Here is a 14582-nt window from a genome sequence, read left to right as displayed (position 1 = left end):
TGTCGTTATTATGAAGTTTTCTGTGATAATCACCATAATCTATATGTGCTTGTATTATAGTAACTAAAAATAGCTATTCTCGTTAAAGCAATTGATGTTGTTAATATTAAGCTAATCTACGTAGTTCTTTTGCATTTAAATTATAAGTGTAAAGATATTTGAAGTTGTGTAAAATAGAAAATAAGACGCTATATTTGTGTATTCAATATTTCATCTTCCTCCTTATTCACTCAGTTGACAGAGGTTGTAAATTTTATGTTGAGTTTGATCTTTTTCTAAAAAAAATACGTTTTTACTGATTTCAGAGAGGAAGAGGGAGAGAGAGAAACTTCAATGATGAGAGAGAATCATTGATCCCCTAACTCCTGCATGCCCTCTACTGGGGACTGAGCACTCAACCAGGGCATGTGCCCTCCGGGGAATTGAACTGAGATCCCCTGGTTCACAGGTCAATGCTCAATGACTGGATCACACCAGCGGGGCTGAGCTTAATTTTTAACATAGGTATTTGCAATGTAAAATATGCTCTCCTTGCATATATTACTCTAAATACATATAAGGATGTAGGTGTTTATGCTCCTAGTCCAACCCAATTCATGGAATAAAAGTCCTGTAAAGTATAAGTTCCATAAGTATATTTCACATGACATAGTTCTTCCTTTTTGCTGTTTCTGTAAACCAACTTTTCTCTTAAAATCAAAGTCCTCAAATCCAACCAGCTGGAGTGCACTCTCCCTAATCGCAGGTGGGAACATGATCGTAGATAACCATCTAGTGGTTTTCTAGGATTTGCAGTGTTCTTCAGTGGGATGGTAGTGTTAAATATTTCCTCTTTCCCCCCATCGTGTCCAATTAACTTTAATTGCATGATAGGCAACATGTCGCTTGCCTCACTTTGCTGATGCGGACTTGGTTGCACTAACACCCTTCAGAGAAACAATTCAGGATTTTTGAGTTTGTCATCCAACCAGATAACTAGAAAGAGGGACCCAATACCACATAGAAGGGGAAGAACAGGGTGTCTGTTTCCAGTTGTGATTTTACCTCCAGTTTTTTGCATGGCTGGGGGGGGGGGGGGGGGAGAGGATTGGCCAGCTAACCTTGGTTCATAGTTTATGAGCTGTTTTGCATTTTTTGAATATAAAAAAATAGAATTTGAAGTGTCAATTACCAACAATTTGCCTTTTTTGGAGATGGAGATTATATCTACTTAGCATCTTCTTTTTACCGTCTCAAACCTCCTCTTGGGGCTCACGTAGTTCACAGAAAAGTAACCCTCAGCTCCTCACTAGGGCTTATGTCTAAAGGCGGCAATTGTTTGGGCCACAAGGGAGAGACAGAGAGTCTGGATCTTGTCTCTTGGCGATTCCATGGCAGGGACACATGACACACGCCTCGCCACGCCTCTCCTCACCCCCTGGGGACACTTCAGTGCAGGGATAACCAATGGGCTGCCTAGTGGTCTATGGAACTCATGGCGAGCTATGAAGAGCAAACACAGAAGCCATGAAGATTTTCAAAGGGGAAATGTGATTACTTCACCAATGAAGACAATTTTGAAATTAAAAAGGAGTTACCTTGTATCCTCCAACAGCACGCCTGCCTACACATCACACACACACGCGCGCACACACACGGGGCTGTCCAGCAGTGACAGCCTCCCAGGGGCGCTCAGCTTATCAGGAAAGACCTCTCTTTTGACCTCCTACCTCCCACTCCCCTCCTGTGAGGCGAAGGGAGTTACCACAGGCGATACTTCCCATGGTTTGACTTTGCAGAAACAGGAAGTGAAACAGCAGAAGTGCCAGTGGGCCCCCTGCTACATTGGGGTGGCATTTAAGGACAAGGAGCCACTCTCGCAACAACAGTGATACCTGTGTAACCATGTGCGTTAAAAACTACCCTACAGTTCACAGAATGCACCCTGTTCTGCAACTGAACTCTCATATTCTTTTTATCCCAAAAGTGTTTTTTTTCCTTGACCCTTTATATTCTGTATTTGAACATCCCCCCCCAAAAAAAATGTAAAGACACAAGTAACCTCGTATTTAAAAAATTAGTCTACTCAACCTTAAAACGTATTCCAAAATGTAACTGGGAAGGCAAGTTAATTTCCACCCGTTCAGTGTCTGTGAGTCAATAAATCAGTTCCAAGCGGACAGCTTCCCCTCTGGCCCTCGGAGCAATGAGGCGACGCGGTCCGGGCCCCGCAGGGACCACCGTGTCGGAGGCGGCTTCCCAGCGCATCTCCCGGGCGGCCTCCGGGAGGTCAGGACCGCGGTGAGCAGGCGGCCCACCTCCCTCTGACCCGAGCTTTGTCGGTGAATATTCACCCGAGGGAACACGCACGCGGCTCCTTCTGGCGGATCCGAACGTCGCACACGGCTCTCGGCAGCATTTTAGGCAAAGAGTTAAGACGTCGCTTATTTGAGAAACAACAGCCGCGCACGATCCACCTTACTGCCCGGCGCTCCCGGCAGGTTTCGGAAACCCGTTCATGGGGACGGGCAGTCGCGCCGGGCTGGGCCTGCGGGACCCCCGTGGCACCTCCAGTTTGACCACCTTCAGGAACTGGCTCACGTCCCGGCCCCCCGGCCCGGTGGCCAAGTCCCCGCGTTTCGGAGAGCGGCGGGGGCCCCGCGCTGCAGGCTCCCGGTGCCGGGGCTGTGCGGGGAGACACCGCGCGGGGCTGCGTCCCAGCCCGGGGCGGCGCGGCTCCCGCCGCCGGTGGGGGGTCCGCCCTGGCCCCAGCGAGGCCGGCTCTCCGGGCGGCGCTCCCCGCGCAGCTTCCCGACGGCGCGGGACGGGTCCCCAGCGGCTCCGCGACCCCTGTCACCGGCCGCTCCGCCCTTCCCGCCCGCGCCCCGCGTTTCCCCGGCACCAACTTTCGGTGGAAACGGCAGGAAACTTTCCTCCCGGGCGCGGGCGGTCCGCGCCCGAACTTCGGGTGCGACCAACACCCGGTGACCCCGGGACGCGCTCGCCGCTCGGCGCGGGGTCGGGACCCTCCGCGCCCCGGCCCCCCGGCCCCCCGACCCCCCGGCCCCCCGCCGCCCGGCCCCGGCACCCACCTGGGCCTCGCCCGCGTCCGGCTCCACGTCCGAGAAGCCGAGTCCCGACTCGAAGGCGGCGGCGGCGGGCGCGTGGCGCGGAGGGAGCAGCGCGGCGGCGAGCAGGGCGCCCGCCAGGCACAGGGCGCGCAGCCGGCGCATGGTGGACCGGCCGGGGCGCGGCTGCCCGCCGCTCGCCCCGCGCCCGCCCGAGAGCCCCGCGCTGACCCCCGAGGGCGAGCCGCAGGCGGCGATCCCCACGGCGCGCGGCGCGGTCGCAGCCGGTGCCGGCGAGAGGCGCGGGGCCAGGTCCCCGCCTCACAGGAAACCGGACATCCGAGCCCCCCGCGCGCTCGGGCCGCCGAGGGGAGGCCGGGGCGAGGCGGACGGCGGCGCGGCCCGCGTGGCGCTGGCGCTGGCGGGAGAGAGGGGGGCCGGGCCGAGAGCCCCCGCGATGGTCGGCCCCTCCAACTCCCGGGGGCCCGCGTCCCCTCCTCCCCGCCCTTCCCAGGAGCGGAGCGCGCCGGGCGGGCGGCGGGCGGCGGGCGCGGGGCGGCGGGGCCGGGAGGCGGCGGCGGGCGGCGGGCGCGGGGCAGGGCATGGCTGATGCGCCCTCTGCCTGCGCTTATGTGAGAGAAAGGCCGAGGGAGGGAGCGTGCCGGCCGGCCGCCCTCCCCTGCGCTCGCCCTCGGAGCGCGCCCACTGCTGCCCCCGGCGCCCGCGCCTCCCCCTGAGCCCCACCTCCCACCCCCGGGCCCCTCCATCCCTCCCTCCCCTCGGGGGCTGCGGGCCCAGGAGCCGGCTTAGTCCCGGGGCTCGCGGGCTGCAGGCCCAGCCTCAGGCGACGCGACCACGCTGGGCAGAGTGGCAGCGGGAGAAAGTACTTATTGGGGCGCGGGGAGCCCCTTTGTCCTGGGCAGCCCGGGGCGCCTGTCCGACTCCAGCAGGCCTGGCCCGCTGCGCCCAGCGCAAGGTCTGGAAATAGCCCCAGAGCGCTGACCTGTCCCCGAGAAAGCCATCGCCATGGCGGGGACCCAGGTCCCCCTTTCCAGCCTTCCAGCCGAGGTCCCCCTTTCCCTGGGAACTTGGTGTTGCTGGTGAAGCCAGAGCTAAGGGGAACTCTGCCTGCAGCGCGGGCCACTGGGGTGCGTGCCTAGGATCCTTTGGGAACCCCAGCTTCTGGCCAGAGGCGCCATGGACTACAAGAGGCCCAGCTACTCTGCAAGAAGTTAGGTTAAAGCGAGAAGGGGCTGATAGACATGTGGCCAACAGATTGTAGGAAGTGACAACTGCAATGGAGCAACTGAGTTCCCCCCAAGGAGCACCACCCAGGGGCTGTGTGGCGCTGGCTGCCCTGGAGGTCCCCCTCCAGGGGGCGGAGGGGACAGGTCCCAGACAGGGAAGCTGAGGATTCAGTAATGTACCAGATGAGAAGGTTCCCTCTCCCTCCCCAGCTACTTCTAGAAACGCCCATTTTCTGCATCTAAGATCGGAGATGCAGAGGACACACTCTCAATCCGAATCAACTCCACAAGCTGGGAAAGCGCCCGCAGCCACCAGTCACTAGGAGGCTTCGAGGCCTCCTGGGACAGGCCTTCTGCTGCCCTGCCCATTCCCTGTGTGGATGGCCATGGCTGCTGCTGAAAAGCTCCTTCCATCGCCCCATTGCTTCTGACTTCTGGAACTTTCCACGATGAATCGACGCTCACGTCCATGTGTGATTCTTCAAATACTTTGAAAAATGTGTTATGCTCCCCCTGTACTAGCCTCCCTCCCAGCAAAACATCTTTTCTTAGGACAGCTCCCAGGCCCGTCCTGGGCCATGATCTAATCTTGACTGGTTCTACGTTTAGCAAACCGCTCAGCGCGGGACTCAGTCCTAAAGGGTTGCAGTGAGCGCAGAGCGAGGGTCTCCCTTGTCCAGAGTCTGTGCCTTGCTTGGCGCAGCCTCACATGGAGTTCATTCTCTGGCAGCAGAATCAGCGCTGACTCACATGGCACTTCAAATCGGCCGCATTTCTCAAGGACACTTCCTGTGTACGCTGGTCAGTCAGGCCTGTCACTTACCCCGCATTCGTGAACTTGGTGGACTGTGCCCGGGATGTCAGCTTTGACATGTATCTTTATTAAATCTGTCCTCCCAGAGACACTCCGTCATCACAGCTGGTTGGAATGAGTTGGGATGCGGACCCTGCCAGGGTGTTAGTCCTCTTGCTGTCTTTCTGTTAGATGCACATTTGATCTATTTGCCATATTTGTCTTCAGTATGATAGAGGGAAGAGCTGAGGACTCGCTGGGGAAGGATTTAAGTAGAAGCTGAGCTATTTTAAATATATATATGTGTGTGTGTGTGTGTGTGTGTGTGTGTGTGTATTTTAATTGATTTCAGAGAGAGGAACGGAGAAGGAGAGAGAAATAGAAACATCCATGACGAGAGAGAATCACTGATCAGCTGCCTCCTGCACGCCCCCTACTGGGGATTGAGTTGCAACCTGGACATGGAAATCAAACTGCCTTCTGGTTCATAGTTGAAGCTCAACCACTGAGCCACACTGGCCAGGCTGGAGCTTCTTTTTTAACCACTTTCTGTTTCAGTGTTTCTCCACTTTGATTGCACTTGGAATAACAAAAGGAGATTTCACGGGATTAAGAAGTACAAACTGGCAGTTTGAACATAGTCCCGGGATGTAAAGTACTGCACAGGGAGGACCCTGGCTTACCTGAACCAACCAGTCCTCAACTACTTCCCAGGACCTTGGCCGAATCCTACTCAGCCCCCCCACCCCCCCTCCCCCCCGCACTTGGAAAGACCTACCTGACCCTATCTGAGTCCGGACCCCAAAGTCCTCTGGTTATTCTAACTCTGACTTACCTCTTCTGAGACACAGTAAGACTGTCAAAATGGTGCTCTCCTTTCCTGCAGAGAGTTCTGCTAAATATACGTTTGTTCATTACAAGGTTTTCCGGCGAGACTTTGGGGAGTTCCACTACTGCCACCTCCCTTGGTGCTGTAACCAAGACCCTCAATTCAGACCCTGGAAGCACTGGGGCCTGCAGGGATGGGGTGAGTCTCGCAGTAGGTCTCTGTTCCGATTTCTTTTTATCCAGCTGCCAAACACTAAGTGTATTTTTCCCCTAAGATTTTGATTTTTTGATAGATTTGAGAGCACCCATGCCTGGTAGGAGGCTGCCTTGTTACAGCAACATTGCTTTTTGTCCTTACTCATGGGCACTTCCTGTTGGTACTTGACAGCAGGAAGTTCACGTCCAACCCTTGTATTTACCCGGAACTTCAGATTGCCATTGGAGACTGCCCAACCCTTAGGATGGGGAGCCTAGGACACAGGGGAAACCAACCACTGACTTGACCAACCACCCCAGATGGTCACGTGCCTGTCTCAGACTAATCCCTAGTGCATGTCTCCTGCAGACCAGATTCCGGCCTCGTATGTGTATTTACACACTAACACAAACACATCTCTTTCTAAATGGCATAATTGGCCAACAGTAGTTTAGAATTGCAGTGGCTATTTTGGGAAACTTTTTATAAGAACAAAATTGTTCATTTGCAAAGTGCCTTAGAGTGAAAAGGGAGGAACATTGCAACCATTTGATGACTGGTGTTTTCTTGGTAGATAAGAGAAAGCATGTGAGAGAAATTCAGATTCCGCAATTGCCTCTCTCAGTATTTTGCGGAAGAGACACGTGAAAAATGTGAAAGGCTGTCTCTCTTTAAGATCTGCCCGCATCCTAACTGGAACCTACAAGCTTTTATCTTCTTCCACCCTGTGGCCCTCTAGTGTGCCTGCCCCAGCACTCTTTCGGACTAGCTCCCATTCCTCTGGGCAGCCAGAAACTCTGAATGTTAGCCAAGTCAGAACAAGACCCTGGTGGTGGAATTTAATCCCTGATCGTGATCTGAGCTGAGAGTGATTTTTGAAGACTTTCCAAAACCTCTGTAGGGTAGGTTAGCACTTTGCAGTAGTTCTAGGAACATTTAATTGAGGGTTTCCAGATATACGTCAATGTATTTGTGTTATTATGAACCAATAAAATTAAATGGAAAAGGCTCTGTGACTACCCTCAGTGTGATTTGACCCTAAATTCCATAATAAAACCAGAGGAATTTAGAACAACTGTAGATATTAGACAACATATTTGGAGACCATGCACCCAAACAAACAAAAAGATGGCTACGTTGGAGACTGTAGGGATAGGCTCTTTACCACCTTCAGGAAACATACGGGTGCAGAGCTTGGAGCAGGTAAGACTGAAGCTCTTTCCTCACTCTGTCTGAATAGCCTGAAGTCAGAAGTAGGGGATTAATATACAATTGCCAGGCAATGCTCCAAAGATCGGTGGTTTTATAAATTTCCATCATGCCGAAACCGGTTTGGCTCAGTGGATGGAGCGTCGGCCTGCAGACTGAAGGGTCCTAGGTTCGATTCCGGTCAGGGGCATATGCCTGGGTTTCGGGCACATCCCCGGTGGGGGATTTGCAGGAGGCAGCTGATCAATGTTTCTCTCTCATCGATGTTTCTAACTCTCTATCCCTCTCCCTTCCTCTCTGTAAAAAATCAATAAAATATATTTTAAAAAAATTTCCATCAAAGGAGGAGACATAAGTGGGTTACATGAAATCCACTGGTGATTAGGGAGGCGGGAGAAAGCAGCGTGGAGAAACATCTGGAATTGGATTAAAAGTGAAGTGATGGACCCATGCTTTTACACAGGCGGGTACAGGACGGATAACAGTCAACAATGAACAAGATGACAACAACAGTGAGGGAGTTCGTGGTTTCAGTCCTGGCACCATTTGTTGTGCCCTGAGGGGTCCGGGAAAAGGGAAGTTCCAAAAGTTACCCTGACAGTCCACAGGTGTGCTATCTTAGATGCAAAAAGACAATAGGCTCAGTAGAGATCAAAGTTGATCTTTGTCAGGGAAGATACTAGCCTAGGACATGACTACCTGCCATAAACTGCTTTTTAATTAGAGATTTTGATTTCAGACCATCCTGTGAGGTTACTTCAGTCTCTTCAGTTTGCAAGGCCGCCACGCAGGCCTCCCCTGAGATAGTCAGGTTAGCAGGTGGCCCCTTTTCGTCCAAAAGATCAGATACTGGAATGGAAAGTATTCAAACCCTTGAAAAGTAAAACTAAAGGGGGGAAAGGAAGGGGGAAATCCAGGAGGCTGCTCCAATCAAGGACCAAGCACTCACTTCCTCTGGACCCTTAAAGACTTGCTGAGAAATACTCTTTGGGGCACAACACCTGTTTTGGAGTTTGACCAGAGTTACTGAGAACCATCGCATGAGGATGGCCTCCCCCTTCGGAATGGCTGCTTAATGCCGCCAGGAGCCTTGCATTGGAACCTTGCAAACATTGTATAAGCAATTCCCCACCCCGAGGGGGACAAATCGATTGCAATATTTTATCAGTGTTGGTGAGAAAAGTTTATTACGTTTGCTGAGAATGTCTCCAGATGCGTGTTCCACCTGCCCCAGATGCATCCTGGTAACTGCAGATGGGCATGGACAAGAACCCAAGCCTAAGGCATGTTTGAACACTTACAAATGGGCTCATACACCTACATTTTGCGATGGAGCTTGAATATCCCAGTCAATGCATGTTAGTTTTCAAGGTGGAACAAAACTGTTGTTGGCTGGAAAGGTCTGATTCTGACAGTAGCAAAAACTTCCTTGAATTCCAACCTAACTCACCACTAACACAGGTATTCCTTGTGCTAGGATAGGTACTAGAGAACTTTGCAAAGCTTCGTTGTTTATTCAGAAATTTTATTGTCCCGAACGCTCTCAAACCTCATAAAAAGCAGAGAAAGTCAATGGTATTTTTTAAAAATATATTTTATTGATTTTTTACAGGAAGGAAGGGAGAGGGATAGAGAGTTAGAAACATCGATGAGAGAGAAACATCGACCAGCTGCCTCCTGCACACCCCCTACTGGGGATGTGCCCGCAACCAAGGTACATGCCCTTGACTAGAATCGAACCTGGGACCCTTCAGTCCTCAGGCCAATGCTCTATCCACTGAGCCAAACTGGTTAGGGCGTTATTTTTAAACTCGAATGAGCAATCGTTGACTCTAACCATAAGAACATGGCACAGGCCTCCCTTTAAGCTTCCATATTTCTTCTCCTGTCTGGGACTCTACCTGGCTTTGGGCAAGTGTGGCAGGACACCACAAGGGAGTCATGAAATGTAATTGGTCTAATCACCAACAGATAAAAGTTGCATTTCCTTCATATCCTCCCAAGCAGCCTCTGCATAACTAAACAACAGAGACTTTATCATCGCAAAAGATACCATTAAAAAAATGCCAGGGAGCACAGTGGAAGGAGCTCCTGGGTAATGTTGACCACCAGAACGGCAGCCAAACTCCAGAGCACCTGAGGGCATGACTATCTACATTCATGTGTCCCAGCGAAAAAGACACAAGGTTTCCCCTCCGACCATCCCATGGACATTCCTTTAGGAGATTTAAAATGAGGGATTCTTAAGAATTCTTTAGAAGCGATGGTCCTTGGGTAGAGAGAGCGTCCACCACAGAGCTCTGTGTCCAGATGGCAGCGGTAGGTCATGGCCAGTTCCACCCCATCTGCAGAACTAGATTTAGATGACAGTGCACATGCTTGAATCTGCATGCTTTGTTTTGTTTTTTTCTCCTTAGCCATCCTCCCGCCCCCCCCCCACCCCCCTTGATTGTAGGCTTAAGGTTCTGGGTGGTTGACAAATGATTGTTGTTTCTTAACCAGTGAAAAGTCAAGGCCTCCAACTCTAATACCGCATTATCTACCTGTAGTCATTCTTTGCTGTGACTCAAACACGGGAGAACCGGGTGCAAGATCTGTCAGAGAAACAACGAAGCTCTGTGTTCTGCACACAGAGTGCTCACCAGCTAGTGGAATATTTGGTTTCATTCACAACTGGACTCAACCAGGAATCGGTGTTTTATGTGAAAGAGAACGCGACAGGACAGGTAACCAACATCAAAGCTCCTTGGAAAGAAAGGGCTCTGCTTGCACTGAACCCGCACTCAAGGACCCTTTCTCAGAGATAAGGTCTGTAAACAAACGTCCATGGACTCCCTCCCAGAGACTCAGGGAGGAGCCAGGACAGATGGTTTGGATTTAAGGCCCGTCTCACATTCACAGGCCTCACAAAGAAGGCTTACCACGGAGGTCACTCTTGTTGCCTATCAGCTCCACCCTGATGACCTTTGGTGGACCTCTCCCCCCCATGGGGCTCCTGTGGATACTAAATGAGCTAATACACACAAAGAACTTAAAAGAGTACTTGACATTTAACCATCTCTCAATACACTTTGCATAGAGCATGACAAGTAATTACAAATTAATACTAATATCTTTATTAATCTTTATTTCTTCCTTATATTTATTATGTTTTTTTCTTTCAATCTCATATTTATTGACTTCAGAGAGAAAGGGAGCGGGAGGAAGAGAAAGAAACATCAATGATGAGAGAGAATCATTGACCATCTGCCTCCTGCACACCCCACACTAGGGATCAAGCTCACAACCCCCGGCATGTGCCCTGACCGAGAATTGAACTGTGACCTCCTGGTTCATAGGTCAATGCTCAATCACTGAGCCACACTGGCCAGGCTACCTTGTATTTAAATGGTTATTCAAATGGATATGAAATTCTCATAACTATCTTTCCTTAAGCAAGCACTTTGACAATTTTATTCTATTGTATTTCTCCACCAAAGATTGCTACCAAGAAATATGAAAACAAATATAGTTTATAGTCATAGTGTGCCTATTATGTATCTGGCTGTATTTTGATGGGTTTTACATATTTTATTGCACTTAGTACTCCCAACACTCTTATGGAAAAAATATTAGTATTATCTATGGGATGTAAATGAGGAAGCTGAGCGATGGAGGAGGTGATGTTGTTGTTTAATGTTCAATGTTCTAGACCAGTGGTCCTCAACCTTCCTAATGCCGCGACCCTTTAATACAGTTCCTCATGTTGTGGAGACCCCCAACCATAAAATTATTTTCGTTGCTGCTTCATAACTCTAATTTTGCTACTGTTATGAATCGTTATGTAAATATCTGATATGCAGGATGTACTTTCATTGTTCGCGACCCACAGGCTCGCTATTCTAGAGCTCGAGTTTGGGAGACCCTGGATTGAGAGCCATATGGATCTAGTGCTCCTTAGGTAATGTGCCCTCTGCTGCCTCTTTCAAAATGTTATGATGATTTTCCTCTGTAGACATCCTGCCATTTCTTGTGGGAGAATTTTAGAATGTTCCCTTGTCTTTGATTTTATTAAATTTTGCCACAATATGTCCATACTGATTTATTTGTTATCTCTGGCACACTTTCGGTGTTTTTGATCTGAGTTCATGTATGTTTATCTGTATGTATGTGTTTGTGTGTGTAATTTCTGTGAAATTATGGGTCATATATTAAATTAATTGGTTGAAACTGTCTTTCCCCTTACGTTTTTTTGGATTTCTTGTATACAGGTATCGACATTTTACCTTTATCTTCATATGTAAACTTTTATTGTATTTATTCCAAGTATTCATTTTTTCCTAATACATTCTAGAATTTCCCCGATTTTGAACTTATTTTTGTTGTTTATATCAATGATTCTTCTCTTTCTATGCATATATCACATATGAATTTTCTTATGTGATACATTTACATGATTCATTTTTTTGACACTTTTCTGTGATTGCTACAAGGATTATGGGAAGTGTACCACTCACCAATTGTAATTCCACATCCACATTCTACCTCCTGCCTCTTCGAGTTTCTCTCCTCCTCCTCAGACCCACAGGAAGTCTAGGAATATTCCAGATCATTTTTTTTAGCCATAGGCATTACTCTATAAACTTCTTCATCCATACCATTGGTCTTGCAAAACCCCATGTCTGCTTATGTTTCTCTCTTGCTTAAACCCTGTCAACAGCTCCTTATCACAAACAAGATAAAATATATGCATGTTTGCATGGCTGTTTCCTCCATAGACGCTCTCCACTCTCCCCAGCATGCTCTAGCTTCTAACGATATTAAACCACTTGGAATTCCTTGAATAAGTGTTGCCTTTGTTAATGTCTAGCACATTTTAATGTCCTCAGAAGTGTTTCTTTAATGACTAAATAGGGCTATAGTTTAGTGTGTTAAAATATAAACAGTGAGATTTCAGCTTGGGCTAATGGTGGGTGGCTTGGTTAGACTAAGCCTGCTGCAGATAACAGCTATAAAATTGGTCCCATCCCCTAACTCCCTCAAAAACCCCAACTATTTGAAGTCACTCAGAGAATTGCCAAAATCAGACAAAAACTGGAGGAATGTCTACACTTGAACCACAAACTGAGACAGACCTACACGACAAGAAATGATAACAGAAGCCTGTCAGACTGAAAGGAAATTACACAATAGGTAGGAACCTGGATCTAAAGGGAAGGATAAAGATTACCAGAATTGTAAATATGTAGTCAAATATTTAAACATTTAAACATACATAAATGCATATACATTATTTACTAATTTCTTTAACACACACCACAATAATTATAACATATTGAGGGATTTATAATGTGAACAGTTGTAACATATATAACAAGAATAGCACAAAGAACTATAGCAAGGTTTCTTTATTTTATATGAAGTAGTACAATATTAACACTAAGTAGATTATGTTCACTTAAAAAGATGCATATTATAGTCTCTATCGCAGCCACTTTAAAAATAATGCAACGCACTTAAGTGCTAACTGAGGAATTGAAATTAAAAACTAAAAAGGAATTGGATTTTCACAAAAGAAACCAGGAAATGAGGAACAAAGGAGCAAAATAACAGATAAAACCAAAAGAAAATGAATAGCAACATGGCAGAGCTAAATCAAACATGTTAATAATTACATTAAATATAAATGACTAAACACCTCAATTAAAAGGCAAAGATTTTCAGGTTGATTAAAAAAGTAAGACCACCACCCCCCCCCCTCAAAAAAAAAGTTTAGTTTTCAATAAAAAATTATGAGACATGTGGAGAAACAGTAGAGTATGGCCCATACACAGAAAAAAAAAAAAAGCCATCAGTGGGAATGCCCCCTTAGGAAGGCCAGAGGTAGGGCTTACAAGACAGATAACGTTCCCTTTATTATCTTTTCTATTTTGTACGGTGAGTAGTGATGGAAGTTCCCTCTTTACTTCCAGGTTTTAACTGCTTTGATTTTTTTCTTCCTCAGTCTAGCTAAAAGTTTGTCAATTTTGTGATATTCTCAAAGGCTATGATTCTTTTGTTGATTTTCTTAATTGTTTTTTATATTTCCCATTTATTTTATTTTCACTTAATATTTATTATTTCTTTCATAATAGATGAATTTCTTATCATTATAAAATGTTCTTCTTTACCTCTAAAAAAAAAGTAAGACTCAACTATGTGTTTTCTATAAGAGAGATACTTTAATTACAAAGACACAAACAGTTGAAAGTTAGAGTTTGGGAAAGGGTATACCATGCAGACTCTATTAATAAGAAGCTGGAATGACTGCTTTATATGCTGGGGAAAAGCCACTCCTAGACAGCAAGTTTACCAAAGGCAAAGAGGACACTGAAAACGGTAAAAGTATCAGTGCATCAGGAAAACAGAAAAGTTATAAATATGTATGATTATAAAAACAGCTTCAAAATACATGACAGAAAAAATGACTGGCCAAAATAAAAACAGACACATCCACAGTTACTGTGGAAGGCTCCAACACCCCCTTTTCAGTACAACAATTAGATAAAAATAATGAATAAGGACATACAAGATGTGAATGACACCACCAAACATGCTGGGTAATTGACCCTATTAACCATGTTGATATCTATATCTATATCTATATCTATATGAACTTTTTTTTAAATAAACATGGAACATTCACTAAGATAGACCATAACCTGGAACCCTAATTTATTTCATGTCTCAATACATACATTTTCAAATATTGAAATTTTATAGAGTGTGTTTTTTCATCATAATGAAATTAGATTAGAAATCATCAACAATTGATACCTTTTTTAAAAAGTAGAAAAGTCCAAAATATTTGGAAATTATAAAAAATGAATTTTATAAAACCTTTATAAGAATGGCAGATTTTTACAGTTATTGAAACTGAGTAATGATAGGTGGAGATTCTTTATATTCTGTTTATTTTATATATGTATGATATTTTATATAATTAAAAGACAGGAGAACATATAAACAATGACAATCTCAGACTTTTTAACACCATTCAGTAATTAGATCATGAGAAAGGTATTCTCAGAATTAACACAAGGGAACTTTAATGGCCCTTTTAGCCCCTAAATTCCTTCTATGGGCCCAGGCATTTTTCTATTTTGTTTCAGGAAGCTGTTTTGTTTCTGGGGAGTTGAGGTAAGATTCTCAACAATAACAACAACAAAAGCTAAGTTAATAACCTAAGGATGAACTATCCAAAATTATGTTGAGATATTCCAGAATAGGCCACATACACGTTA

The 14582-nt window shown here is 46.8% G+C and overlaps 1 protein-coding gene across 1 annotated transcript in view; it reads right to left on the bottom strand.

Annotated features, from left to right (window-relative positions):
- The window catches only part of VEGFC (vascular endothelial growth factor C), an 83844-nt gene extending 80243 nt beyond the window's left edge, over positions 1–3601 (bottom strand). The window contains exon 1 of the mRNA XM_059685795.1: positions 3072–3601. Within this exon, the coding sequence (XP_059541778.1) occupies positions 3072–3212 (141 nt within the window). The 5' untranslated portion in view covers positions 3213–3601. The remainder of the gene's footprint in view (positions 1–3071) is intronic.
- Between the last annotated feature and the right edge of the window lie 10981 nt (positions 3602–14582).

Source organism: Myotis daubentonii, chromosome 2 (assembly GCF_963259705.1).
Source record: "Myotis daubentonii chromosome 2, mMyoDau2.1, whole genome shotgun sequence".
Taxonomy (NCBI): Eukaryota; Metazoa; Chordata; class Mammalia; order Chiroptera; family Vespertilionidae; genus Myotis; species Myotis daubentonii.
This window is presented reverse-complemented; position numbering and strand designations above follow the sequence as displayed.